Genomic DNA, 26,074 nt, shown 5'->3' with positions numbered 1-26,074 from the left:
TTGCCCTCAATAAATTGCCTTTCAATATGCATATCAAAACTAGTGTCCATTCATTATAGAGAGGCATAAATAATTCATTACATATCCGTCAATTTCATTATTCGTTAATAGCAATAAAAAGGATGAGTTTAGCAACAGAGTCATGACATAGAACCATCCATCTCCCAGTCGCAGTAGACCATCCCTCCAGCTCAATTCCAAAACAGCCGCAATCACATGAGGAAAAACGTTAAACAATAATTCATCGTGGAACTTCCAGAACGGCACGTAGACAAATATTCCGGACTTGAATCGCCAAATAAAAACAAACGACTACCTTACCTTCCATAGCAATTGATCTTGCATAACGTATATATAAGCGGATATGGGCCCGCTAATAAGCTACTCTCGCCCACCCAGTACCTGTCTGTTCCACCTCAGCTGCTTCAAACTTGAGACTTATTACTAGTAAGGCTGCGAGGTGTCCCCAATTCCTTAAGTAGGACTTCTCATGTCCTGTCAAGGTATCACATGTTGGTCGTGGAAGAAATTAGTACTCCTGCGGAAGACGTATCTTGTTATTCCACGCGGTTTCTGAATCCATCACGAAGGTCTTGTAAGAGCTGGGAGCGAGCTTGCCGATGAATTTGACCTTTACGTTATGCTCCACTGTGTAATATTTGGCGTAATTGATTCGGGATGCGGGATCTAACTTCTCACGAGGGGTCTTTGGTATCATTTGAATGGGCCGTTTTTCGAGAGGGCTCTCTCCTGGGAGCGGTTGGGGGGGCGAGTCTCCGGTGTAAATCATCGCATGCTCTTCGCGTTTAACACCCAGCTTGTTTGTGGCTTGGCGTTGGTAGGTGAGTATCGGCCTGCAATAATACATGTCAGAGTCACACCTTTACTTCGTATGGTGGCCGAGTGGGTAGATACTAACAAGCATTGGCAGTGACCGTGGTCATTAGCAATTATCACAAAGCGTCGGGTTGTCGTATATACTTGTTCGCCAAGTTTGGTTTCGACTACTTCTTCGGTGATTTGCGTTGCATTGGAGTAATTGCCACCCATCGGCTCCGACCAGAGGACTTTGATCACCTACACAAAATGGTCAGAGCGCTTTCAAAACATCTCAATGGAGACATGTACCTGGCCAGGTTCGAAGCGTTTGGAATGATGGATCCTGAAGCCTGTGGCAGTTTAGTAGAGGCTAATACAAAGGTGTGAGAATAATCCTGGCATACTAGGATCGAGCCTCTCCTCCGATCCTTGGGTGCCTTTAATGACCCGATCGGCTTTTGCTTTCAATGCTCCACTTTTACTGCTTTCGCCTGCTTCTGACGGTTGCTCACGGCCTATACCATCTCAGCATTGAATTCAAAGCTCGATGATAACATACCGCTGCTTGAAACCGGATTGGTGCCAGATAATCCTGCACTTTTCGATGTAGATTGGTACCAGGGGCCGGTTGCCTTTGGGGTAGTTGAATAACTGCTGAAAGATCCCATTCCTGTCTCGGAGCCGCCCTCGTAGTATGCGGCTGAGCTACCTTGTAGCCATCATGGTCAGCATGGATTTATCCCCATGGCAGTGAGAGCTTTGCTATACCAGATACCGTAGTTCCCATCCCACCATAGTTGATACCGTAATTGACGGTTTTTGCTGAAGACGAGTATGAATAAATACCGCTGTTGGTATTGATGGGTATTGGTTGGGACCCTGGGTAGCCTGTGATTATATGAATTAGCTCGGGACATTCGGACTGGGGCTAGCAACTACTAATCACCTAGAGTTGACGAACTTGACGTGTACGGGATAGTAGACAAACTTCCTTGAGACGATGACGAACCCGAAGCCTGTCCGGATAAGGTGGTGTTTCCTAGCTTGCTTGACAACGCTTCAACTGATTCCCCGGCCTGATCCGGTACTGCATATTTATAATTTGAAGAGTCGCCACCCGCGGCACTGCCAGAAGTAGTACTTTGGGACGATGATTCGGATGGAATAGTCCTCGGGGCGCTCTCATCCCACTTGTATTCGCCTGTATTGCTTACTTCGGTCAGGGGGTCCTATACAATAGATGTTGAAAAGAAATAAGGGAGGCATGCTTACGCTTTCCATTCACGTCCCTGCTCTGGTAGTAGCGCATACTGGTCTGGTCCAAACTCCATTCGGACCATTCCTCTGAAGGGGCCTTCTCCCTGGACTTGTGGTGGTGCTTTTTAGAATGTCTTGAAGACATGGTTTCTTCCGTAGCAGCAGTCACGGGGTTTGGCTGATCAAGTTTCCGCTCCACAGGCGGGATAAGTGCCTATTCCCACAGAGCGATCCATAGTGGCATAGAGGCCTGCGGCTGCTATCAAATAGCCATGTAGGGCAGAGCCGCAAGAGGATTTATTTAGCTGTTGGGGGGAAGACGCTGCACACGTGTGACATATCCGTTTGAAGCATCCGCAACCCGCATATCTCGAGCCCACCACCTCAGAAAGTCTGGCTGGTGAAGCTATTCATGATTGGTGTTTGCTGACGAGAATTTATGCAATGGAGCGGCAGCCGACCAGCGGGCAAGGCCGTGTTGTTCTCGGAAATCATCAACTCCCCCACGTCCAATCTGCTGGATCCTTGACCATATCAGCGGCTGGTCTTGCCGCCTGAAGGGAGGGCTCTTTTTCGTCCAAACAGCCAAGCTGCCCTATGTTCTGCGAGGCTTGGAGCTTGGAAGGGCCCAAAAGAAGGGCGGACTAGCGAAGCCGTGGCGTATAAGAGTCCTCCCTGGTTTCTCTGTCGTGGGATCACCTCCTTCAAAGACTTTCCCTCCAACATGAGAAGGCAAAGGAGCACCGCAGGAATGCCGCTCTTCCGGAAAGTCCTCCATGAATCTTCGTACGACACGCCGTTTGTGTCACCACGCGTTCTTCATTCCACGCTGACAGCAAGATACACCACGGGGCTCGATAGGCGCGGCGCAGATGGCGGGCTTGTATTTGTGGAAATGGACACACGATGGTGCGGGAGCAAATAAGGCAACAGGGACAGAGGCTACTACAAAGTCATCGATGGCGACAGCATCAACGGAGTCGAGCACTGAAGCGAACCAGACCGGCTCGGTTGAGGCAGACGAAGTCGAGAGTATGCCACACGGTTTGGAGCTGAACTCTACGAATCTAGAGACGGGCTGGGAGCCTATTCATCAACCGCGGGTCGGGCAGTTTGGGGACCAGCAAAAGCAACAGCAACAACATCACCAATTCAACAACCCCAAGACAGAGAGAGATGTCGAAGCGGTGAAAGCGACGAGAGAACCGGGACCACCACTGCCAACGCCACCAGCAGCCGGCCAACACCTGCAGCAACCACCATCGCCAAGGACTCATATGATCGCCTTGCAGGAAGGCAATCCGCATGGTCGTCCGGCGCTGTCCTCTCTCGCAGGGCCATTGGAGCGATATTTGGCTCAAGATGACATGAACGACACAGAGTACGATGCTGCCCGGATAGAACAGGACAGGAGGAGACTGCGAGCTTTCCGGCCCAGCGTCTTTAGGAAAAGGGCGCAGGTTCAAGCGAAGCGTAAGGAGCTCCGAGAAAAGGCAGAGGCTAAGACTTTGGCAGAACAATCGTTCATGAAGTTTGTGAGAGAGAATATTGTTGTTCCCGCATCCCTCTCACCCAGCCCCGTTCCGACGTCTAAAAGCCCAGTCCGAGGCCTAGAGTATTACTATGGGAAGCTCCAGGCTAGTCAAGACGAGTATGGCCCATCAGAATATGAGTGTTATAAACTCGAGGAGTCCCTTGACGACCTGGAATTTGAGCTGGCTCAAATTGAGGGTCGTTTGTACAACTACCCACCCGAGGATTTCGGAGCACCTGGTTCTAAAAGCGCCCTACCCCCTCAAAGCAAGAGCTCGCCATCCAGTATATCTATCCTGGACTTCTCTTTTGGAGACCCGCAAGATTACCACCCTCTTCACGCCAGCTATCTCGAACGACTCGGCGATCTAGATCTGGCTAGGGAGAGATATAACAACACAAGGCACGAGCGAGAGAGTCTGGTTTTGGAGCAAGAGTTGAAAGCACGCGTCGGCCTTGAGTTTGACGAAGACTTAAAAAGATTTCTGGCAGAGCTACCTCTTCGGGAGGCCGCTCTGCAAACCGAGATAGCTGGGATTGAGGCAAATATTGATCGGTTGAGAGTCCAATGTCTCGACGAAGGCATCGATGTTGACGAACCCAACAATAACAGCGTTTCCAACGATGGCAGCAGTGACTACGCAGCTGTGGATAGTAAGACTGTCCCTACCCAACACCTACAAAGTGACATCAGTCATAGTATGTTCCCTCTACTACTTCCAGATTCCGATGAAAAGAAGGCCAAACTCGAAGTCCTATTTACGGAGTTTGATGAAGCCAATAAAGGCCATAGAATCAATCGCTGGCTTCTTTATAAGCTTCAGACTTCCCCTCTGGAGGTCGATCTCCTCGCACGAGTTTTTCTTCACGTTGTCAATGTTTTTGACTTCAGCAAATGGCCCACTAATATCCGTGATTGGCAGCTCAGCGTGTTGTCGATGTGGGAAAAGGACGGAGCCAATATACCACCTGAAGCCTTCAAATATACACAAACAACCAGTTTTGCAACACATCCATCGGCCGACTCCCCAACGGCACAACGCAACCATAGGACGGTGAAGTCGCTGCAGATCTCAGATATACCTAGTAACCCAAAAACATCGCGGAAGATCAGAAGCGCTCCTAGCTCAGTCGATGCCAGGAGAATTACGCTGAGCGGCCCTGAAGTCAGTAGTTTTATGCTAAACTGATTTGTGTTAGGGTTCGAGACAGGAGGGTATACCGGTTCTGCGTTTGGAGTTACAGGCTTCACGAACTACTAGACTATAGACTTCCCCTCTCACTTTACATTCTTCTTATTTTTAGCATTCCTCGTATCTCGTTGCTTGGATAGACATTGGCATACCCTTAGTATACTAGCCTAACTTCTATGGCGCATTTTTCTCTGTCTGCCATTTCCTTGCCTTGCGGAGTATAGCGTTAGTGCAACCGCGCAACTTCCTCCGCCCCTGTTGAACCCATACACCGGCTTCCCGCTGCAAGTTCAAGGAACAATCTCACATGCGTTTTCGTTTACTTGTGTCGAGTTATTAAAGCAGCGAGATCACCTCGGAATTGAGTCACCCGTAACGAATCATCACAGCCCGGGCCAACCGCATATATACCAGGTCCAAGCAGACATCGGAATTCAGGCTCCATACAAGAGCAGCAAGAACCCGATAGGAAGGGAAGCCATCCTCCGGGCAGCCATGTAGTAGCAAGCTGTCAGAGATATCGCCCAATCGCATTTGTGCAACCACACTCCAACCAGAAAACTTGGTCTCACCGCTGCAATTTTTGGGCTGTTTTTAGCCAATGATGTGCTTTAAATCTCGCATTTTCCCACAATTGGGTAGATATGGCTTCTCGTGCACCCCCCAAATAAGCAAACATCTTGTCTTATCACACTCTTCCTTGGCGTCACGCTGTGTAACCCACACGTACGGGTAGCGGGCCGTCTAATTGCTGAAGATTGAGGCAGACTGAGCGACTGGAGAGCACCAGTCGGGTTTGCTGGGGATCGATTTTGTTGTGCAGGTGTCGGCCAATTTACTTCGTAACTTATATAGCTTCGTTCCATAGTATGCAGCCCAATGTGCGTTGTGTGGCTTTGGTGCTACATATTATTCTACCAAATTATATGGTTTTGTCGAATAGTATATGATTCCAATTTAATTACTTTGCCCCCCCCCCCCCGGTGACAGTGCTGCATATCCTCTGTTGATCGAGCACCTTCAATTTATGTTCGTTGCTTATAAAAGTTGAACTAGCAAGCTATTAGGCCAGGCGCTGGCTTGGTGTGTTGCACCCGACGCTTGAACTGGCGCAGACCAGGCCTTATGATGCAAGCGATACCAAAACCGCGTCTTCCCAGACGAGAGTGCGCTCATTCCCATCTCTAGTATCCGTTATACCATGCAGCTTCTCAAGACTCTTGGTAGCACAAGACCGCCCACCCCTAAAATGTCGAATTCCATACTTTACCCTAGACCTCGTATAGGAGTTTTCGCTAAGAAGATCTTTACCAAGAGACTACATTTCGGGAACGAAGTATATGTTCGATCTTACCTAAGGTATAGGTACTATGTTGCTCGCCTAGTTGCCCATCACACAGCCGTCGATGTCAACCGACACCACAAAATATTAGGATAACATTGCGAGGACCGGCTCCTGCGATGAGGTTCTTAATGTCGACCAAATATATTTCTTATTGTTGCCCTAGTTCCCGCCGCTTGCGCCTGGTCAACATCGGAAGATACGAAGGCGTAATAAGTCTTCTGCGTATCCAGAACAGGAATAATATTTTCCTATTCTCGGCAATCTTGGCGCGGGGCCTTCATGCTATACACAGATCAGAAATAATTCTCCACAATGCTGGCGGGAGGTGCAGGAGGGTTTAGACCGAGAAGGCCCAGGCTATGACCTTCGCGAGTTCAAGAAGTTTGAACCCGCTACCGGAGAATATATCAAGATATCCATGCCATTAAAGCTGGGAAGTTCTGGCCCCAATATAATAAGACCTCTGTTTCAAATGTAAGACCGTGAATTTTCCCGCACTACATTACTCTTCGTCTCTGTCAAGCATGTACAAGTGACAATTACGGCTTTGTGGTTATTAGCTGTAAAATATCAGACCGCATCTTTGAAAGACAATGCTTCTTCCAACTAGGCAGGTTTATCGAGGGTGTTGACCTTAGAGGGTTTGCGGATGATCAAGGGTACTTTAGAACCTGATACTAAGGAGAAGTGTGTTGGAGCGCTCAACGGAAGCCATTCTGAGACCTTGGTCTTTTTTTGGCCGAAATAAACCTGGAAATTAGAAAGCCGGAGAGTTTTCGAACGAAGATGTTGGCAGGTGGCATTTATGATCAGGTTCAATAGCTTCAAGGAAATGATATGGCTATGCCCTGTTACCTGGCAATCAATTAACTTGAGCGGACGTCTAGAACCTTATTTATGGTTCAGAATCACAGCGTATGTGATTTACTCGTTTTCCCGCTTAAATGCCGAACCCATTGAAGTGCCGAAAATTACCCGCCAATTTTTACCCCCCTAACCTCCACTATAAACAATAATAACTTCACCAATACATAATAATTAATTATCAAATCAATTATAGAGGTTAATAAGAGTCTATATAATAAGTGCGTATATATATATAATTAATCAAATCGCTGTAGTAGTCGGATTTGTCGTCCGTGGCGGCCAAGTCGCACAGGGAGGTCAACTACCCTACCTATCTCTGTACTCGACTCAATGCTTACATCACCACCTTTTTCTACTACTTCCTGGGCTTTAGCAGCTTCCAAGGACTTGGATCCCGGTTTTTGAGCCTTTTCAGCTGTGTTTTTAGCCCTGGACCCGAGCTGGAAGTCCTGACTTACTGCCTTGGCTTGAGCCTGAGCAGTACGCCTACGCTCTCTCTCATCTTTTGCCTCTTTTCGACTTATCTCTTTTTGTAAAGCTTCCTCCACCTGCCTAGCCTTTTTTGCCCTCTTATTCTCTGCCTTTTCAGCTTGTTCAGCTTGTTCCTGTTCCTCCTTGGCCCTGGCACGTGCCTTGGCAGCTAGGATCTCCTCTGTAGAAAAGAATTGAGCTCCCCCAGTTGCTACACCACTCAAATCAAGCCTTTTCCCACGTGAGCGCTTTCTCTTTTCATTCTTTAAAGACTCGATTAATCTATAGATCATATAGTTATTAACTGAGTCCCTAGCAGCTAGCTCAAGATTAGCTTTAAATAGCTTTTTAATAAAGTAGGTAGAAGCGTTCTTATTAAACTCGTGCTGGAACCTCCTAAAGGACTTTGCCGACTTTGGTGTTTTAAGCACTTTGGCAAGGGACTCCTGCTCCTGCTCCTGATCCTGATCCTGATTAAGATCGGTTTCTTTCTCCTGATCTAGTCGTCGTAAAGTGCCTAAAACAACCTCAGGGTCATATGGAAATATACTAGTGTCTTTCCAGGCAGCTTGCATATTCGATTCGGTAAAGGACTTCATCCACGCCTTATAAAAGACCTCCCAGAAGTCTCTTTTTGACATACTCATGAACCCAAGACAACCTATCACTTTATCATTGAGGAAAATCCTATACGCTGTTCCAAGTGGAGAAAATACACTGACGTCAAGGAGCTGGAGCTTGTGAGTTGTATGTGGAGGTAGTACTATTACAACAATTCGGTGCCGAATACAGTACTCCAGGAACTCCATATTGACGTAGCTAGAGTGGCCATCTACTAATAGCATGCGTTTAGCCCGTCCAGCTCTCTGACGAGTCCCTAGCTCAAAGACCCTAGTCAACTAACCCATCCCAAAGGAGTTATCACTCCACCTATTAGTTGAAGATCCAAAAAAGGCTTTATCCTCAGATATAAGAGTATCTGTCCATGAGTCCTGAAAGTCGAAATTAGATCCCTTATAAATGAGGCAAGGTGGGAGACACTTCCCAGTAGCAGAGATACAGGCCAGGAGAGAAATAAACTCCCTACACCTATCCTGATTAGCTGACCGGATCCGGGCTTTTTCATATACCTGCCTGGTCATAATTCGACGGTAGATCTTGCCAACTCCAATAAGAAATCCCTTCTCATCCCAATTGTATAGGTTGTCCGCTGTAATATTATGTTCTTCCATTTTGTCGTAGAGCTAAATAAGTTATTAGTAATAACACTAAAACAAGAAGTATATGTAACGTACTAACTTGAAAAAGAACTCAAATAAAGGCAGATACTCTGCCTTCCGTCTCTGATTGTCTATATTACGTAAATAGACACTTTTGAGCTCGTCGCGGTGCCTCCTAACAAAAGTACTAGCCCAGTTCTTATTGACGTAATCTTTGATAATCTCCTCAGCCAGATTCCTGACTATTCTAGGAGTTGGAGGCATTCCACGATTAGTCAACTAGTGGATACGATCAATTAGGACTCTCTCTTACTCGTTGGTAAGCTTTTGATACTTTTCAGACTAGTAATCAGCCCTGGAGGTAGTCTGCTTTTTGAAGCGTCGTCGCAGAGTGGATTCGACGATACCGTAGCGTTGTGCGGTGGCATTTATATTTAGATGCTCCTGACTTTCAAGATCAGCCAGGGCATCCTGAAGTATCGATTCGCGCTCCATTTTTGGTGGGAAGTGATGCCGGGTAATGTATTTTTTAGTATTATTAGTGGGGTAGGAGGGGAATGGATCTTCGCTTAAATCTTCGGCATTTCATCGGGTTCGGCATTTAAGCGGGAAAACGAGTATATCAAGAGAGTCTATCTTGTTAATATACCTCCCGCACAATCGCGAGTTCGCTATTCGGGAATAGTAGGGAATACGGAGTACTGCCTAACATTCGCTCAAACATATCCCCGTATCAGCCATCACTCCCAGCGTCTTCTTCCACATCCGCAATAATCCAAGCATGTCCTTCAACAGCAGCCCTCCGGGGTCTCTGAGAGCTAGTTTCTCCCAGGCGGTCCAATAATCCTGCTTTGGTTTTACAAGTGTGGCCATCCTAAAGATTGGTTATACTTTCAGCAGAAACCCGTACGAGACAAAGCACAACCACCAGTATTGAGTATTGACAAGGAAAATATATCCAGTATTTATATCAACAGAACAACATTATAAATCCAAAAAGAGATAGTAAGGATAACAATTTCGTAGGAAGGGCCTAAAACTTGTCATTATTATAGATAATAGTAGATGGTGAAGCGGCTCGCCGATTAAGCGCGAGACAATGACGACGAGAATGATTAGTGGCATAAATCAACTTGAAGGTAGGAATATAAAACAGGTTGGAAGAAGATATATATTCAAACCCGAAGCGAACCACCAATGGGCGCCCGACTCTGTGCTGTGCTGGACTACCAAGGCAAATAGAGCCTTAGCATGACAGATAAACCAAGCTGCTGAGTCTCATTGTTGACCAACCCAATCAAGCATGCGGGATACAAATAAATTCTGTGAATATATACCAATTCAAGTTTACCAACATGAATTAGGTGCAATGGTTTGTTGAAGATGTACGATATCTTGAAACATACATATGGTAGGTGTATGGGAGTATCACTAAACTCAACTTAAGAACATGAAAGGTTTGGGGCGCTAATCATTCAATATATCATGATATATAGCGGGATATTGGCTAAACTCCATATGGGAGTGGCGGCAAATGTTGACACATCACCCCAATCGTTTCGTCCACATCCAACAGCCTACTATATCCATGTCTTTTGCTCCATTTCAACCACCTTCGATAGCCTACTAATAAACTCATGATCTCCGCCTATTACCTCGCCTTCCAGCTCTCTCGGCTCTTGATCGTCGATGCCAAGTCCTATTTCAATATTCCCCTGCACTGTAGGGCCCACAGGTAGTGGCGGAGAAAAGAGTTTAACCGAAGAGCGGGCCTCTGTGGGAGACATAATAGAGTGCTTTGGAGAGCTGGACTTTGGTATATATGTAAGTCTAGATTTACTTGGTGACGCTCGAATAGATTTTGGTTTTGTCGACGGACCTCCTGTGGAAGGCCGAGAAGCTCGTGGAGGCGAGGGCAAAGGTTTGGAGTGTATATGGTGAGAGGGAGACAAGGGCGGCGGAGATGGGGCTGGCGGAACAGCACTTGGTAAGTTCGATTTCGGGGCCAGAGATGGGTTCGTGGCCTGATCGGGAGCAGTTGGCGGGGTATTGGGGGTATCGGAGCGTGTCATATGACGTGACTGCCGTAACGTTGGCTGAGATGCGGAAGCTCGAGGGCGGCGATGGCGCTTGTTGCAGTGGTCAACCTTTTGTTGGAGCATTGCGTTATGCTCTCTTAAGGCGTTGACAGTTTGTTCAGCAAGAATGGCTCGTGAAAGCAGCTTCCGATTGTCACCTTCGATTGCTGCTATGGTTTGGTCTATTAGTTTTATAGCGGAGCGTGACTAGGACCAATTAGTTAAGGGTGATTGAGTTACATGGAAAAAAGAGGCTGTACATACTGTAATGGTAGAACTCTGGAATTCCAACTGGGAACCTGCGAATGCTGATCTTTTTGAGAGCATCGGGACCGGCGAGGTGTCCTCCAGTTCAGCAACGAGGGAAGAAAACGTTGAGTTCGGTGACTGGGGCGGCTGACCATCCGCTATCTCGAATACAGTATCAACAGCGGACCGTGGAGGGGTTAGAACCTCAAAGAAAGGCTTTTCTGAATATCGGACTGAAGTGCTCCCGCTCTTGATCTTTGGGGTTCCTTGACTGTTGACGCCAGAAAGCAATCCGGCATCCTCACATGTAGCCCGTTGTTTGGGCGCCTCTGCCCTCTCACCCACTGCTGCCTCGACGACTGGATGAATAGGTTTTGAAGATGACAAAACCTCGGCCGAAGGAGTTTTTAAACGTCGAAGTGATCCAATGTCCCATTTCTTGCTCTTTGGGGGTTTTTGGATTATAATCCTGGACAGTGATTCGACATCCTTGGGTGGCGAGTTTGTCCGGTTTAGGTAGTCACTGGACTTCTCTGCCTTGTATTTCCCCTTCATGCTGGGGGCACTTTCTCGAGAAAATCGCCCTGGCTTCCACTGTGTAATGACATGGGAAACTGTAAGACGATGTGAAGTGGGCGGTTTCGTTTGATGTCCATTAGGGACATTCCCCATTTTGCAATCCATCTAAGCTACGTGTGACAATAAATACCAAAAAATAAGCAGTTGGTAGCAGAAGATAGAAAATCGGATTCTGAAATTGGAAGATGGTGAAAAAGAAGGTGGAAATGGTGGCTATGTATAAAATATACCAGAAACTGGCTCCCACAAGGCCCCAACGAGTTTTGATTATCAGCCAGTCACACTTAAGTAAGCAACGCAAACGTACAAGGGTAGATATACATATATGATGAAAATTGTCTCCGGGAGTCGCCGATCATCCCGTCTTTGGGGGTACTTAACACCAACTGTGAAGGGGTGAATATTATTTTAAGGTCGCGTAGAGATCATGATTCGCATCATCGCTGCAGGGACGTTCGCACAGAATGACCCAGAGCGATCCTTCTTCTTACCGATGGTAACACAGCCTAAGCCATAAGCTGGTGAACACTGTGATTCGGCAGCGCTGCGGGTCGAGAGCGGCCTACACGTACACCTTTCTACGAGGGGGCTGTTCACGAACTGTTAGTTGGAACTTTGCGCTACTTGGAAGCGCCAAAATATAGCACCAACAGCCGGGCATGCGGCCTAGGCTGGCCGTCACAATGGTGCTAAAGGGCGCAGCGAGCCACGCGTGTTAGAGATAGATTAATCAATGGGGACACATCGTCTCATGTTCTGCTGATCGTCCTAAAACATGGTATATACGCCTCATAGCTAGGTTGGCTTTGGGCTCCGTCGAGGTGTTCTGCAAACCCCGTTGGAACCACTGCACCGCCTATACTGTAAATGCTCGGGAGCGAGGAGCTTGTATTCATATATATAAAGTGCTTCCCTCCGCTCAGAGCCATGGTGGGCAGTTGGTAACGAAACTACGGAGTGAAGAGTTATTCAAGGAGCTTGGGGTGATATTGCTGTCAGTGCTGGTGGGGTCGATGTCGATGTTGGTTGTGTTGGTGTTGTGTTGGTGTTGGCAGCTTCCTGGTCCCGGCGGCTGTCGACTGCGGTCCAATTTTTATGCACCGGGACGTGCCGCGGCCCGCTGTTAGCGACTTACAGGCGGGCGGGTTTCCCGACAGTATGTCTGCCTTGCTCTGTAGGTAAGGGAGGTATTTTGCCTCAGGAACCTCTATTCCACAATTTTGTTGGCTGTTGGTCGCTGAGGTCATCTCCCGCCCACCAACACCAACCCCCCCATCTAGCATCAGATAGACAATCGCGCCTAGTCCCTGGCTAAGATGGAGTCGTCAAGGTCGTCAAGGTCGTCAAGGCACGAGAGAGACAGGAATCGGCACTACCGCTCCCGATCTGCTTCCTACGATTCCGGGGAAGAACGCCGTCGACAAAGACGCAGAAAGGAAGCCGAGCGCGAAACCGGTGATCGGCACGGCGATGAACAGCCTGATAGGAGGCACAAAGGACGCGATGATGGGAACGGAAAATACGACGACGGAGACAAGAAGCGGCGGAGTTCTCGTAGCCCTGCAGAGGGATCTTCTCGGCGAAGAAGAGATCGTTCCCCAGCATATCGAGGTCGTGGCGAAAGGGATACCAGGTCATCAAGGGAAGGCTCTGCGACACAGATGAGTCGAAAGAGCAAAGGCCCACTTCCATCTCAGGCCGCGTCATTTCAGCAGAACAGGGACCCTTCGAAGGAAGTTGCGGTTATTGGCGATAACGACGTGCCAGAAAAGCAGAAGCCAAACTTTGCCCCAACGGGTCTGCTAGCAGCAGCATCGAATTCAATCACCCAAGCTGATGGTACATCGATCGCTCTCAAGTACCACGAACCGCCTGAAGCTCGCAAGCCACCTGCGAAGGACGAATGGAAGCTCTTTGTATTCAAAGGCCCTGATATTCTTGAAACGATCGAATTGAGCACTAGGAGCTGTTGGTTAATTGGTCGAGAGCTGTCTGTGGTGGACATGGCCGCCGAACACCCGAGTATTAGCAAGCAACATGGAGTCATTCAGTTTCGATATATCGAGAAGAAGAACGAGTTTGGGGACAAGCTGGGCAAGGTCAAACCTTATCTCATCGACCTCGAATCCGCCAATGGCACATCACTTAATAAGGAGGAAATTCCTCCTAGCCGATACCTGGAGCTACGAGACAAGGACATGATCCAATTTGGACACAGTACGAGAGAGTACGTTTTGATGTTGTCCCCAAGGATTTGAGCAAATCGAGATGTTGCTCATATGACGATTGCCGCTGATCGTTTGGTGCGTTTGAACTCGAGCTCGAACTCCAATCTCAAAATTCCAGCTTCAGCACGAGATTCGTCGTTCAAAGGCGAAAAGGCGAAAAGGCGCCGAAGCCGGCATCGGTACCAAAATGTTTGCGGCTCTGGAAAGGCGGCGCTGTCTCATCAACAGCAGTCATCGGTGCTCGTGAGTCACTCTATCAAATGGTGGTTCGCCTTGATCTTCGTTTCCGCTTCTCGCCTCATCTGCTAGGCGTTATCCAAACTGATGGCCGCGTTGCAAGCGTCATTGAAGCCCCGGGCTGCTTTAGGCTACCGGAACGGGTTGAGCGACGAGTCTTCTCACCGAGTCTTCTCACCGAGTCTTCTGCTACCGATTTCCGCCGCGATATACTATTTGTCACAATGCAATCCGGCCTTTCCTAACAGCAGCCGCGGTCTAGAACAGGAATGCTCGTACCGGGCCAAGGCATGTATTGGAGTCTTTACTCGGGGCGTATAGCGGCTCCTGTCGTGGATGGAGGATCCGGTGCAAAATTATGACAAGACAGTGGCTTCCGGGATGGAAAGTTGAAACAAGCGTCTTGAATTCGCTCACCAGCCCGGACCAGGCTTAGTTGGCCTTGCGTGATATGTACTCCGTACCTGCGTCGTGACCACGCTTTGTTTCCCGCATTCAGCCCTATTGCCCTTCAGCTAGCTTGGTGTTTTTCTCGGGCGGAAGAGGTCGCAAATGCCGACCAGTAAGCATTGCCACCGTCCGGCCGGAAGAGGGACGATTCCTGCTAGGAGCCTCAAATACATCGCTGAGGAGGCTGAGGAGTTGGAAATGGGTGTTGCCTATTTTGCTCGGTATAGGCAGAAATATGAGCTATGATACTTTCGCGTGTGCCTTACTTACGAAGCACCCTGCTTGCTTGCTCTCATCCAGGTTGAAGGAAAGGAGGCTAAGCTTACGCGTGTCTACTCTGCTGTCTACTGTCTACTGTCTACTGTCAACTACTATCTACTACTGTCTGCTATCCACATTCTACCTCATCTCGTCCGCCTTCTTCGTGCGATGATTCAGATCCGGTGGAACGGTGGGTACGAATGGGGGAGTGGGTTCTGGAAGTCCCTGTTCCTATGATGATGTCTCCTACGTACAGTACTGTACGTTTTGTCTTACTACTCCTTCGTGTTTCGTGCTTCGCCCTCTGCCCAGTGCCCAGTGCCCACAGCCGCCCCCTATTTTTATATCCCCAATCCTGGCTGCGCATCGACGCCACCCGCCTGATCCTGGGTTTCTGGATCCGCTGAGGCTGTTGCCGGGGGGGTGTTCCCCGGATACGGAGCGCATATATACATGGGCTACTATTGTGCATTGTGTATGGCTATTCGCTGTGTCATCTGTACGAAGTTGCTGGTGTGTTCTTTTTGGTACAAGGCCCCCAGCGGGACATGCAGGCAGCTGAGCAGCCAAACTGCAAAGCTGCACTCCCCGTCACATGCCCTGTGACAACCCTCCCACTTCCCCCATTTCGCGCTAAAACCACCAACTGTCAACTATCAACATCCACATCAACACCGCCATCAACATCCACATCAACATCAACATCACCATCACCCAGTGTCAGCGGCAGCGGCAGCGGGCAGCGTCAAGACAATCAACTACCGCCGCCCTCTAGCCCTATCCTGCTGCCCCTCGGGCCACGCTCTACGCAGGTACCACTCCACGCCTTGCCCCAACCCTCCGATCCCTTGCAGCTTGACCGTTCGCGTGGCGCATTGCTGGGCGCCCAGGACCCTTTTCGCCGTGTGACTTGACTACCCACGTAACTACGAGTACCTACGACGACAGAGAGTCCCAAGTCCCAAGTCCCAAGTCCTCTTCGCCGCGTGCACATTCTTCACAACTACCTACAGTCAACCTGCGCACACCGAACCAAAGTGAAACTGGCACTCAACTCTCCCAGTCATCCTCGGGCGCACAACTGCTGGAGCTGGACCAACGTCGGAGACCATAGGCGTCAACGGTCTCCAGGCCAGCACCGCGGGGCGCATCGCATTACTCACTTGCCTGGTTACGTCGGTCCTTCCAGGGTCATGATCGCGTCCGACTCCGGATCTGGTCGAGTATATAAGAGCCTCTCCCAGGCCCTTGCTTGCGTCGTGTAAGATATCATCTGGAGACGATACAACAAAAGGATGGTGAGTTCCCCTTCCCTCCCTCCCCCCTCCCCCCAAAAGAGAAACGTTTTTGCTGGACAAGCATAAGCCGCCGTGCTATCTCCCTCGCATGGTCGAGGCTGATCCGAGTTTTGGTTAAATATAGGGCACCGCAATCGATCCAAAGGAAATCAAGCGTTTCGAACTCACGGAGGTGTACTCCCACCCCGACGCCAAAGTCGATATAGTACTCGTCCACGGTCTGAATGGAGATCCGCACAACAGTTGGACGTCCACACATGGCGTCTTCTGGCCCACGCAGCTACTACCTGTCACACTGAAGTCGGCGAAGGCCAGGATACTGGTATATGGATATAATGCAGACGTATATGCATTTGGGAAGGGGGGTGCTAGCTCCGATATGATCCATCAGCATGCGCAGACACTCCTAGCCAACCTGTCATTGGAGAGAAAGAGTGAAGAAGCTTCCGACCATCCGATTATATGGGTCGCCCATAGTCTAGGCGGTATATTAGTCAAAAGAGCGCTCAACCTCTCCGATGACCTGAAAGATAAATACGCAGATGATTTGCGCTCCATCGCAGTTTCTACCTACGGCATCATATTCCTGGGCACTCCCCACACTGGCGCGGACCCCGCGAAATGGGGCTTGATGCTGCAAGGGATGGTCAACGCCTTGATGCCGAAGAAGCTCGTACATACGGAGGATCAACTTGTTAAAACGCTCAAGACTAACAACGAGACCCTGCAGAATATCAACCTTAAATTTCTCGAAATATATCAGAAATTCAGGGTCTATATGGTCCACGAAGGGGTCCCCACCGATCTCAAGGGCACCAAAATTTTCATTGTCGACCAGCTTTCGGCCAGCCCACAGCTCCCTGGTGTGGTCTACTACGGTATCGAAGCTACGCACTCCGGCATGTGCAAATTCGAGAGCAAAAACTCCCCTGGGTACTCGAATATATCGGGTACTATCAAATCTTGGGTGGAGGAATCGCCAAGGGTCATCGAAGCCCGACGCGAATATGAAAAGCAGAAAAGATGGCGAGATAAAAATGACCAGGCGGCTGAACTCTTAGGGTACTATGTAAGTTGTCCCCGGTCACCGACTGCCAGAGTGTTCCGATATCTAGGACATGAACCGTCGGTGTCACAATATTTAGCACACTCGCTGACTATTTTAAGCCGACAACACCTCAGGCCTCAAATCCACATACACCTGGTACGTCGCGCGAGAATATCCAGCCTGCACAACCTTATGTCCAGCCGGGTCTAGTAGAAGCTTCACCGCGAACAAGGTTCGAATTTGAAGCAGCCGAGGTGGAGGAGATGGATACTGAGATGGCGGGCAATCGCTGAGTCCGTCCAATATCTGTATACTCCTACTACCAGAGCCTCTTAGAATTGCATGGAGTTAGTTGTACATGGTGCTTCAAGATCTCGATTGCTTATCCCATTTCCCAAAATATTAGCGGCAATAATTTCATGTAGCTTCTTTCATTTTCGGTGGCCGTCATCAGTAGCGGATGCGGGCTGATGCCTTGTGTAGATCCTGCGAACTCAGTAAATAATTCAACGATCATGGTCAAATCCACTGTCAGTATTGAACCTGACGAGAGCGAGCCAAATCAGTTCCTTATAAAGCCATCCGGATTTCGTCCTAACTCCCTCTTTGTTGGCCGACAAAAGGAGCTCTCAGATATGCACAAAATGCTATTTGATAAGAAGAGAAGGTCAGAAGGAACCTCGGCCATCTTGATTCAATGTTTACCGGGAGGTGGCAAGTCCCATCTAGCACGACAGTACGTATATGACCACAAAGACGACTATCCCGGAGGCATCTTCTGGCTGCGTGCCAAGAGTAAAACCGAGCTCGCTGCCGGCTTTTGGGACATTGCAAGAAAGGCAGTCCTAAAGGATACCGCTAACAAGGAGGATATTATTTCTCCTGAAGATCCACAGCAGTTCATCAAGATTGTTAAGAAATGGCTCAATCGCCGGCACGATTGGCTGATGGTTCTTGATGGCATCCACTTCGACGATTCTGAAGCTCTGCGGAAATTCATTCCGGACAGTACGAATACCAGTCTCATATACACCTCGACCGAGAAATCTGTGAGCAGAAGCCATCATTTCATGAACCCGCAGATTATCAGGCTTCCTTTACTCTCCGCGAGAGAGGCACAACAACTTTTGCTTTTGGAGTTGGACAAACGAGAGCCATTCTCGAAAGATGATCTGAAACACTCAATGGAGTTGGTTCAGGCTATGGGGCTATTGCCTGTTGTCATACACGCTGTGGCCCAACGGCTGAAATTGACAGATGAACCTCTGTCAAAATTTGCGAGGCGTTACGCGTCAGAGCCAAGATTGAGTGGCCTGGGTGCTTATAAAGCTGTTGTTGACCAATTAGAGAAACTTGATGCCCGCGAGGCTTTGAACCTCATTCATATCCTATGTTTCTACAGTCAACATATTCCGGTGGAGATGATATCACTTGGCCTGAAGGCACTTGATGTTCCCGTAAAAGCCTCCGATCCGTTAACAGGGCGCTCTCTCAACAACACTTTCCGGTATCTCAATATGTTCGCTCTCATGGATCGCAACGAGCCTGAACGTTCGATCCATTCGTCTCAAAGTTCAAGAAGCAGCCGAGATATGCTTGCTGACAATGTTGATGTTATTAGACTTCATGGTGTGGTTCAAGGCTTTTTCATGGATACGCTAAACGCTGACGAATCCCTCCCTCTATGGCTTGACCGAGCCGTCAAGGTCTTCTGCTTTTCATACAACAATGCAAATATCCGAATCACGCGCAAGACCCACGCTGGCCTTGTCGAAGACTACCGCCTTTACGAAATTCACGGACATCGTCTTCAACAACATCTAATGAAATACCAAAAGAGGTATCCTATGTTGACAGAGACGCATAGAAATCTAGACCAATGCCTGCAGGCAATACAGGTCGAGATTGACCGAAGGACTCCGGAGTCATCTCAAACTATTGCCGGAGGGAAGCCTGACGCGTTTCAAACCTCCATCTTCGATCGAACCAGCAGCTCCTCAGATACAGGGCCAGAAACTCCAAAATTATATGACAAGTATCCGCCTGGGATGTCACCATGGGGATTTGATGCCGACCAAGCTCAGCTTGAGTCCCCTTCAAGCCTAACCCATGACATGGAATACACCAAAATGAAACAGGATGCTGATGCTCATGCTCATGCTCATCGTGGCCTCCTTCATGTGCCTCCATCAGAAGATGACGGTTACGACAGCGATAGAGAAGGGTCTACGGCAATGACATTACAGCCATCACAGCGCACCATCCACCAAGAAACGCCACTCAGTCCAGACGGACCGTGGGTGGTTGTACAACCTCGTCGATCAAAGAAGTCCGAACGGCTCGATCTCCATCGGACAGTCAAGAGAATGGAGAAAGATCGATATCGAGATCGTGCGGGTTCCTTCCGTTCTCTAAACGCTATTGACCCTAGAGTCAGTCATGACCATGCTCATGGGTATCTACAGAAAACATTACCGCGCGATCGATCTCGTGGCCGAATATCGGGTCAATCCAGCGCAGAAGTCGCTCTGACGCATATCACTCATACCAGTCCGCCACCTCCCAGAGAAGGAGGCGCGATTCGAGATCAATCGTTGTCAGTGAGAAGGCCTTATATGCTGGCTGGGACTGCCTCGTATGCTTCTGCTGTCGCTGGTCCAACGAGCATTATCGGAATCCCTAGCCCTATTCGAAATGCAACGGAACCACCTGGCAGTTCAAGTGAAAGTATTTGCGGTTCGGCAGTTGCATCGCTGCAGAAGTTTCCTGTCGAGGTGGTTTCACAGGCTGCAACACCACGGCAATCTTATACACCGATGCCCCCATATCCCCCGTCCCCAGGTCTCTCATATCAGAATTCTTATCATCTTTCTGACGGTGCCTTGTCTGAGCTTGTGGGACATAGCGCCTTGGAACATGGGAACTACTTTCAACAGAATAACCAGGAAGCCGCCCAACTATCCGGAGATGCATATCCGTCAAAGATCTACCCTCGTATGACAGGACCCATTCCTGTTGAATCCTATACCGTGCTATCCACATCACCGCTGAAGCGCGGCCTTCCTCATGATTACCCAGCTTGGCATTCCCAGGGGTACTCAGAGAGCGCGCCTTCCACAACCCAAGTGCCAGACCACGGCCGGGACTCCCATTTCGCTGCCCTGTCTCCCCCAAATCCTCGCCCAACAACATACTATCCCGGGCGGCCTGAACTCTCCTTCTCCAGCGCACCGAACCAGCATGATGGAGGCTACACTTCCCAGCCCATGTCTCGAGATCCTTCAGGTCAAACAACCCACTCCGATCACTCCCATCATTCTGGCGGTGCGCCTTCCGAGAGGCGCAGAGGTAGTAGGAGACCAAGTGTGGCGGAGACGGAGCCTTTGCCTCAACTTCCGGTGTTTAGTCCGAGGAGTCGGCCAACCAGTTATGAGGTCTACGAGCGGATGACGGCGCATGACTTGAGGGATGGATCAAGGAGGGCCGAGCAGGAGAGGGCTCCAGGGTATCCTGTGAGGAAGACTCCAAGGCTTAGGTATGCGGGAGCTGCCACTGATGAGGGGATGGAGGGTTGGAATGGGGGTAATGAAAAGTACGCTTCTCCATCTTCTGTTAACTCCTCCCATCTGTTTGCAAATCTAACAGGCACAAACAGTCTCCCACCCCCACGACGGCATTTTAACCCCACTGTACCACCCTTCACACCCAGCCTCGCCCTTGCACTGCCAAAGGCTCCCTCTTCAACCCGTGCCCATTCGGCGTCGACCTCGCCTCATCACTCCAAATACCCATTCGCAATTCCTCAGCCTGGCGCCCCTCATTCTTACAGCGCCCCTCAATCTAACATCGCCTCAGCCTACCCTTCTCAACACTCCTCAGCAATACAATCAGGACACCCCTCCCCAAAAGCTCTACAAAGCTACAACCTCAACTCCAGCAACCAGCATCACACCAGCAATCTCCCCCATCCCAGCCCCTCACAATCACACCCCTTCGCTCTCTCTCGCTCCTTCACCAACCTCGAAGAGTTTGACCCCATTACCCCATTGCAGGGATATGCAGCGCCGGAAATGGGGCGTACTGGGAGCGGAGGGGTGATGGTGGGGAATGGCAAGGTTATTGAGTTTGGGGATTTTCCGGAGAAGGTTGATACGAGGGAGGCGAGGTTGAGGGTTGAGCGAAGTTGGGATGAGAGAGAGAGATCGGGACAAGGCAGGAGTGGAGTGGTCGGATTGGGGATTAGGGAGGTGAGAAGGTAGTGTTGTGTTTTTGTTTGTGCTTGAGGCGTTCGAGAGGACTGATAAGGAGTGTGTGAGATTGAGGTTTGCCTTGTGCTATCGATCGATTATACCCCTCATTGTTGTTCGTTATAGGAGTTTGTTCAGATGGCTGTTGAGTTCTGGCGCTATCCTTGGCTTGGTTTGAAGGATACGGGACACTTTCGCATCATTGCTTTTGCTCTCCGATTGTTGCTTTTCCATTCAGAATTTGTTTTCCTATCAACTACCCACATACACTTGCGCATGCATATCTAGATTAGGCATTGTTTGGCATGGGATAAAAACTGTGCGGGATTAGCATTAGCATTTGTATTTCTATTTGCGTTGCATAGCAGAGCATGGCATTGCCAGGTTTGGTCAACAGGGAAATTGGCGTTCTTGGTCTGTTTTTCTAAAGGATTAGGGGGTATTAATGGGATATGGAGCATTGGAGAGACGAAACGAATATAGACTATTATTGTTGCTTGGATGTATGTTGGATGTTGGATGTTGGGATGTTGGGATGTTGGGATGTTGGTTTTAGAGAGGTGTCTCCATAGTACAAGTGACGTAGCTGGCTGTGGCTTGATAAGTAGCTTCTTAGCTCTTTTAATTCACATGTTGCTATCCACCCCACCAGCCCCTTATTAATAGAGTGCAAATTTAAAAGCGGATAGCACAATACAAACCTCGGTACGGAGTACGGAGGTACCTGTTAGCCTAAGGGTAATACACCGACCAGTTGGTAGGTAGAGGAGTGGTTACCGCCTGAATCGAATTACTTCGTACTGTCGTCGCCTCCTCAAATCCACAAATCTGCAAATCTCGGACAAAATTTTGCACTTTTTGATTAGCATTGGACCATTGGATCCCCTGAATTTGTTCCAACACATATCCAATCACAACCACATCAGGTCCCACTCAATAATCTTATCAGATGGTACTCGTACACGAAGTAAGAGAGAGAAAATTACACCGCTCAGCCACCCAACCCCGCCAAGCCCACCAGTTCCATGCCCAAACGCGCCACCTACCCCGGCCAAGACGCCAAAGCGGCGCCAGAGGAAAGTAACCACTGATAACTTATAAGAAAGGGATTAGTGTGTTTCCTACACAATGAAGCGTACGTACCCCTTTCGACGGAGGGGTCAGCGTGCTTCTGAGAATCAATCTTCTGGACAGGGGAGAGTCGCCATGGGCCTTTGCGGGATTCTGGAGAACCATGCTGAGGGTGAAGATCATTATGTCTGTATATATATATATATTTATATCATATCTCGACGAGACTTTGAAGAAGTTTAAATTTACGCCTTGACCAGAAAAACGCCGTTGTAGCAAAATATGCGTGTCTCCTTTCTTCCGCGACCGGGACAAAGAGAACTATGCCTATGTTACTATTACAAATGAGAGTATTTCATCTAGAGCCCTGTATGGGCTGTCGAGAGACGTCGTCGTCGACCGCCTCTATATACATGAAGTCGGGAAAACCGGGGCAGGATATGTATCCCGTATCAAGCCCAAGGCCACATTGCCCTGTTTCCCTCACTTCTTATTCCTTTCGATGTTTAAAGATGTGATAATATCGTGCCATGCACCTCCCGCTAAAAGCATTGAGCTCTCTGATGCAATCTCTCAAAATCCGGAACTCCGCGCCTAATGGTTGTGAGGCCGTCGAATATGTGCAAGCGCACGTAGGGTACCTAGGTAGGGTAGGTAGGTAGGTATGTACAAATCGAATTCGTGTTCGTGCTGTGGTATCGTCGAGTCGCGTTGCGGACGACCTTGTTCTCCTGGCGTCTTCCACTGGTGCCAATTATCCCTCCCAGCGTCGGGTTCCAAGTCCCTCAATCACTGAGCCCTCACCATCTCTTCATTTCGGTAAAGCTGGCCTCTTGCTTTCTACAGACCCCGACTCCTGATGGTCCTCATAAATATACCGCATGCCCCTCTCTGTAATTCGTGCACACCACGGATCCACATACTTCGTCCAGTAATGCGCCGTAGTATAAAGAATAACAAACCAAATCGGCAACAGTGTAAAAAACCGTACGCTCCCGCAGATGGTCAAAGGAGGGCCACCTACAACACTGCCATCTTCGCGGGTAACGTTTGGAGGAAGGCTGGTCCCGAAAAACATCCATACGAGCAATGTACGGAGCAGCGTGCCGTGGATGAGGTATACAGCGAAGGAGTTTTTGCCAAACCACAAGAGATATTTATTCGACAGGACGTTCTTCATAATGGAGGAGAAGTGGATTCCGAGGGCGATAAATTCGAGGCCGAGGCCGGTGTAGAAACGGGGAACTTCGCCGTTTACTGGGAAAATGTAGGCACCCAAGTTCTTCAAGGCGAGAGACCAGTGCATCCATTCAGCTTTTTCTTCTGGGTAGGAGGCGAGGATGAGACCGATGGATATCAAGACCGGGGCGAGGACCCGGGCAGGCCATTTTCGAGCTTGGCACCAGGCGATATGAGTTGGGTTTTGGGAGATGTCGCTGAGGAAGACACCGAAGAAGAATTGCATGCCGAAGGCCGCTGGGATGACTTAGTATAGATTCCCTTTGATCCAGCGAGGGGAGACTTACAGTCGGTACTAATGTAGTAGTAAAAGTAGAGCGCGATGGCAATCATCATCCGGTATTTTGGTTTTACGAAAACAGTTGCAGCGATCATCATATACACCATCATACTTCCCTTCAACAGCGGTTGCAAGGTCCATTGATTAACATCGTACGCATTCCACGATCTCGTCCATGTCGTAATAGTATCCATAACCAGAGAATGCAACGCATTTCCAAAATACGGGATCATATTTGGCGACGTATCACGAAGCCACCATCGATCTGTCCGATTTGCAACCTGGAAGACACCGAACTGGCAAAGAAGCCATATAATCGTCGTGGCAAGGGTTGTTGGTAGAATCAACCGAGGTACCCGTCGCGAGGCGCTCTTCGCAATTGACACGAGTGCAGCCTCTGGAGTTCCGGCGTGACATTGTCGAATCGGCTTTAGGGCGCAAACATATCCTGTTACAAGAGAGAAGATGGCTACTCCGATTCTGCCTTGGATAATGATGCGGAGGATGGGATATTGGAATATCCGGGGACTAGCATTTTCTTCAGATGTTGGCTTGAATAGATCCTCATCGAAGGCGCGGGCGATGTGCGTGGTGACCACCAGAAGAGATCCGATACCACGAAGGCCCTGTAAAGTTCAACGTATTAGCGGATGAGGTCTATTTGTGTGCTTCCCAAGGTTCCGGTATTGTGGGATAGAGATAGAGTTGAGCTGGACAAAGTAATTGAGATGAGAAAGACGTACATCCACCCACTTGACATTCTCCTGTCTGGCGCTCATTCTCGCTTCATTAATACAATGATGCCAGCATTCACAAAGTCCACAGGCTCTCCCAAGGTGCAAGTACGGATAGTTATCAAGGACAGTGTTAGGTCTCTGCTGCAATCGACGAAAACCAAAGGAAGGTGAGGAGGAGAGACTCCGTCAGGGGGAAACTAAGCGAATGTGAATTGAAGATGTTTAGGAAATATAGTAGAGAAAGGACAAATCCACACGGAGCACAGAGTACACAGAGTACGGAGTAAGGGTACGAAGAGGTCGTACTGGTGGGGAAGAACAGAAGACCAACAAGTGCTAAGTGCTAGCAGCGGACACGGATCACGGCTGGAGGCTCAAGACCCCAGCATGGCAAGGAATAGCCAGGTCTCGCAAGGTATCGCAAGGTATCGCAAGGTATAGCCTGGAGCCAATTCTGAATTAGGATCTTGGGAGGGAGGGGGGTTGGGCCATTCGAGAGCGTCGTCAGCTTGACGAGCTCGGCGCTCCGCTGCAAAGGACTGGAGAGACTGGGGAGAGAGATTGAATGCACCCGGGCATGTTGCATCTTGCGGTTTGCAAGGGGTACGTACGACGACGGAGGAGGATGATCGGCTGGAACATTATTTGGGGGGGTCTTGCATCAGCCACAGCTACAGACTTGCGGCCTCCAGCTTTCGGCCAGTCTCTGGGCAGCAAGATCACTACCCCAAAGGAGGCAATAATCACCATCTCCCGGGTGGCAACCTGAGGACCGACAACCGCTGGCAGCCAGGGGAACTCTGGAAGCTAAGACGGCTTCGAGACGGCCAAGCGCCAGCGCAAAACAGGTGGCGAAGGAACTGAGAGCCGTGGAGCGGGCTTCAACGCATTCCGAGGTATTCTTGTTATGCAACGGGGCCAAAATGCAAGGCGGCGGATGTGCGAGTCAGGATGGGCCCAAGGCATGAAGAAACGCAATCCAGCACTGTACTCGTCTCGTGCTCTGTACTATCGCAGGAATGGTGGGAGGACGCTATTGCGAGATGCGGTTGAATCGTGTTTCGCTTGTCCGCGTGTCCTGACCTATTTTCATATCACCGTCCTGTAGTCCTCGGACTCTACAGTATCAAGTCAGAATCTCGCGCCTGCCGCACGGATGCCAGGTTCCGGGTGGCGTGGCGCAGGAACTGGCGCTGTGCTAGCACGAGTAAAGAGAACGATGCGGAGTACTTGGTACAGACATTAATTATTATTATTCATTATTGTTGGAGAGCAGAGGACGGTCGGTCGGAGGAAGCTATACCGCATCCCCCGTGGTGGACGGAAGGCGACTACTTGGTCTTGTTCGAGTTCCTGTCGAACGTATC

The 26,074-nt window shown here is 49.3% G+C and overlaps 8 protein-coding genes across 8 annotated transcripts; 4 read left to right on the top strand and 4 right to left on the bottom strand.

Annotated features, from left to right (window-relative positions):
- Window positions 1-529: 529 nt before the first annotated feature.
- BP5553_09036 (uncharacterized protein) lies at window positions 530-2,221 on the bottom strand (the record flags this gene model as incomplete). The annotated part of the gene is made up of 8 exons (XM_032017659.1): window positions 530-854; window positions 920-1,077; window positions 1,129-1,169; window positions 1,224-1,334; window positions 1,379-1,528; window positions 1,588-1,707; window positions 1,766-2,020; window positions 2,092-2,221. The coding sequence occupies 8 exons, from the start codon at window positions 2,219-2,221 to the stop codon at window positions 530-532; spliced, it is 1,290 nt and encodes a 429-aa protein (XP_031866302.1).
- A 727-nt stretch (window positions 2,222-2,948) lies between these two features.
- On the top strand, window positions 2,949-4,799 carry BP5553_09035 (uncharacterized protein; the record flags this gene model as incomplete). The annotated part of the gene is made up of 1 exon (XM_032017658.1): window positions 2,949-4,799. The coding sequence occupies one exon, from the start codon at window positions 2,949-2,951 to the stop codon at window positions 4,797-4,799; it is 1,851 nt and encodes a 616-aa protein (XP_031866301.1).
- Window positions 4,800-7,250: 2,451 nt separating this feature from the next.
- On the bottom strand, window positions 7,251-8,969 carry BP5553_09034 (uncharacterized protein; the record flags this gene model as incomplete). Its single annotated transcript, XM_032017657.1, has 4 exons — window positions 7,251-8,320; window positions 8,390-8,477; window positions 8,616-8,729; window positions 8,781-8,969. The coding sequence occupies 4 exons, from the start codon at window positions 8,967-8,969 to the stop codon at window positions 7,251-7,253; spliced, it is 1,461 nt and encodes a 486-aa protein (XP_031866300.1).
- Window positions 8,970-10,285: 1,316 nt separating this feature from the next.
- BP5553_09033 (uncharacterized protein) lies at window positions 10,286-11,704 on the bottom strand (the record flags this gene model as incomplete). The annotated part of the gene is made up of 2 exons (XM_032017656.1): window positions 10,286-10,990; window positions 11,048-11,704. 2 exons carry the CDS (start codon window positions 11,702-11,704, stop codon window positions 10,286-10,288), a joined length of 1,362 nt encoding a protein of 453 aa, XP_031866299.1.
- Window positions 11,705-12,927: 1,223 nt separating this feature from the next.
- BP5553_09032 (uncharacterized protein) lies at window positions 12,928-14,321 on the top strand (the record flags this gene model as incomplete). The annotated part of the gene is made up of 2 exons (XM_032017655.1): window positions 12,928-13,838; window positions 13,958-14,321. The coding sequence occupies 2 exons, from the start codon at window positions 12,928-12,930 to the stop codon at window positions 14,319-14,321; spliced, it is 1,275 nt and encodes a 424-aa protein (XP_031866298.1).
- Window positions 14,322-15,980: 1,659 nt separating this feature from the next.
- Window positions 15,981-17,426, top strand: BP5553_09031 (Uncharacterized protein; the record flags this gene model as incomplete). The annotated part of the gene is made up of 3 exons (XM_032017654.1): window positions 15,981-16,010; window positions 16,210-17,154; window positions 17,253-17,426. The coding sequence occupies 3 exons, from the start codon at window positions 15,981-15,983 to the stop codon at window positions 17,424-17,426; spliced, it is 1,149 nt and encodes a 382-aa protein (XP_031866297.1).
- A 222-nt stretch (window positions 17,427-17,648) lies between these two features.
- On the top strand, window positions 17,649-21,392 carry BP5553_09030 (uncharacterized protein; the record flags this gene model as incomplete). Its single annotated transcript, XM_032017653.1, has 1 exon — window positions 17,649-21,392. The coding sequence occupies one exon, from the start codon at window positions 17,649-17,651 to the stop codon at window positions 21,390-21,392; it is 3,744 nt and encodes a 1,247-aa protein (XP_031866296.1).
- Window positions 21,393-23,262: 1,870 nt separating this feature from the next.
- On the bottom strand, window positions 23,263-24,749 carry BP5553_09029 (uncharacterized protein; the record flags this gene model as incomplete). Its single annotated transcript, XM_032017652.1, has 3 exons — window positions 23,263-23,927; window positions 23,978-24,596; window positions 24,714-24,749. The coding sequence occupies 3 exons, from the start codon at window positions 24,747-24,749 to the stop codon at window positions 23,263-23,265; spliced, it is 1,320 nt and encodes a 439-aa protein (XP_031866295.1).
- Between the last annotated feature and the right edge of the window lie 1,325 nt (window positions 24,750-26,074).

This window comes from Venustampulla echinocandica (genome assembly GCF_003357145.1).
Source record: "Venustampulla echinocandica strain BP 5553 chromosome Unknown scaffold_9, whole genome shotgun sequence".
NCBI classification, from domain to species: domain Eukaryota; kingdom Fungi; phylum Ascomycota; class Leotiomycetes; order Helotiales; family Pleuroascaceae; genus Venustampulla; species Venustampulla echinocandica.
This window is presented reverse-complemented; position numbering and strand designations above follow the sequence as displayed.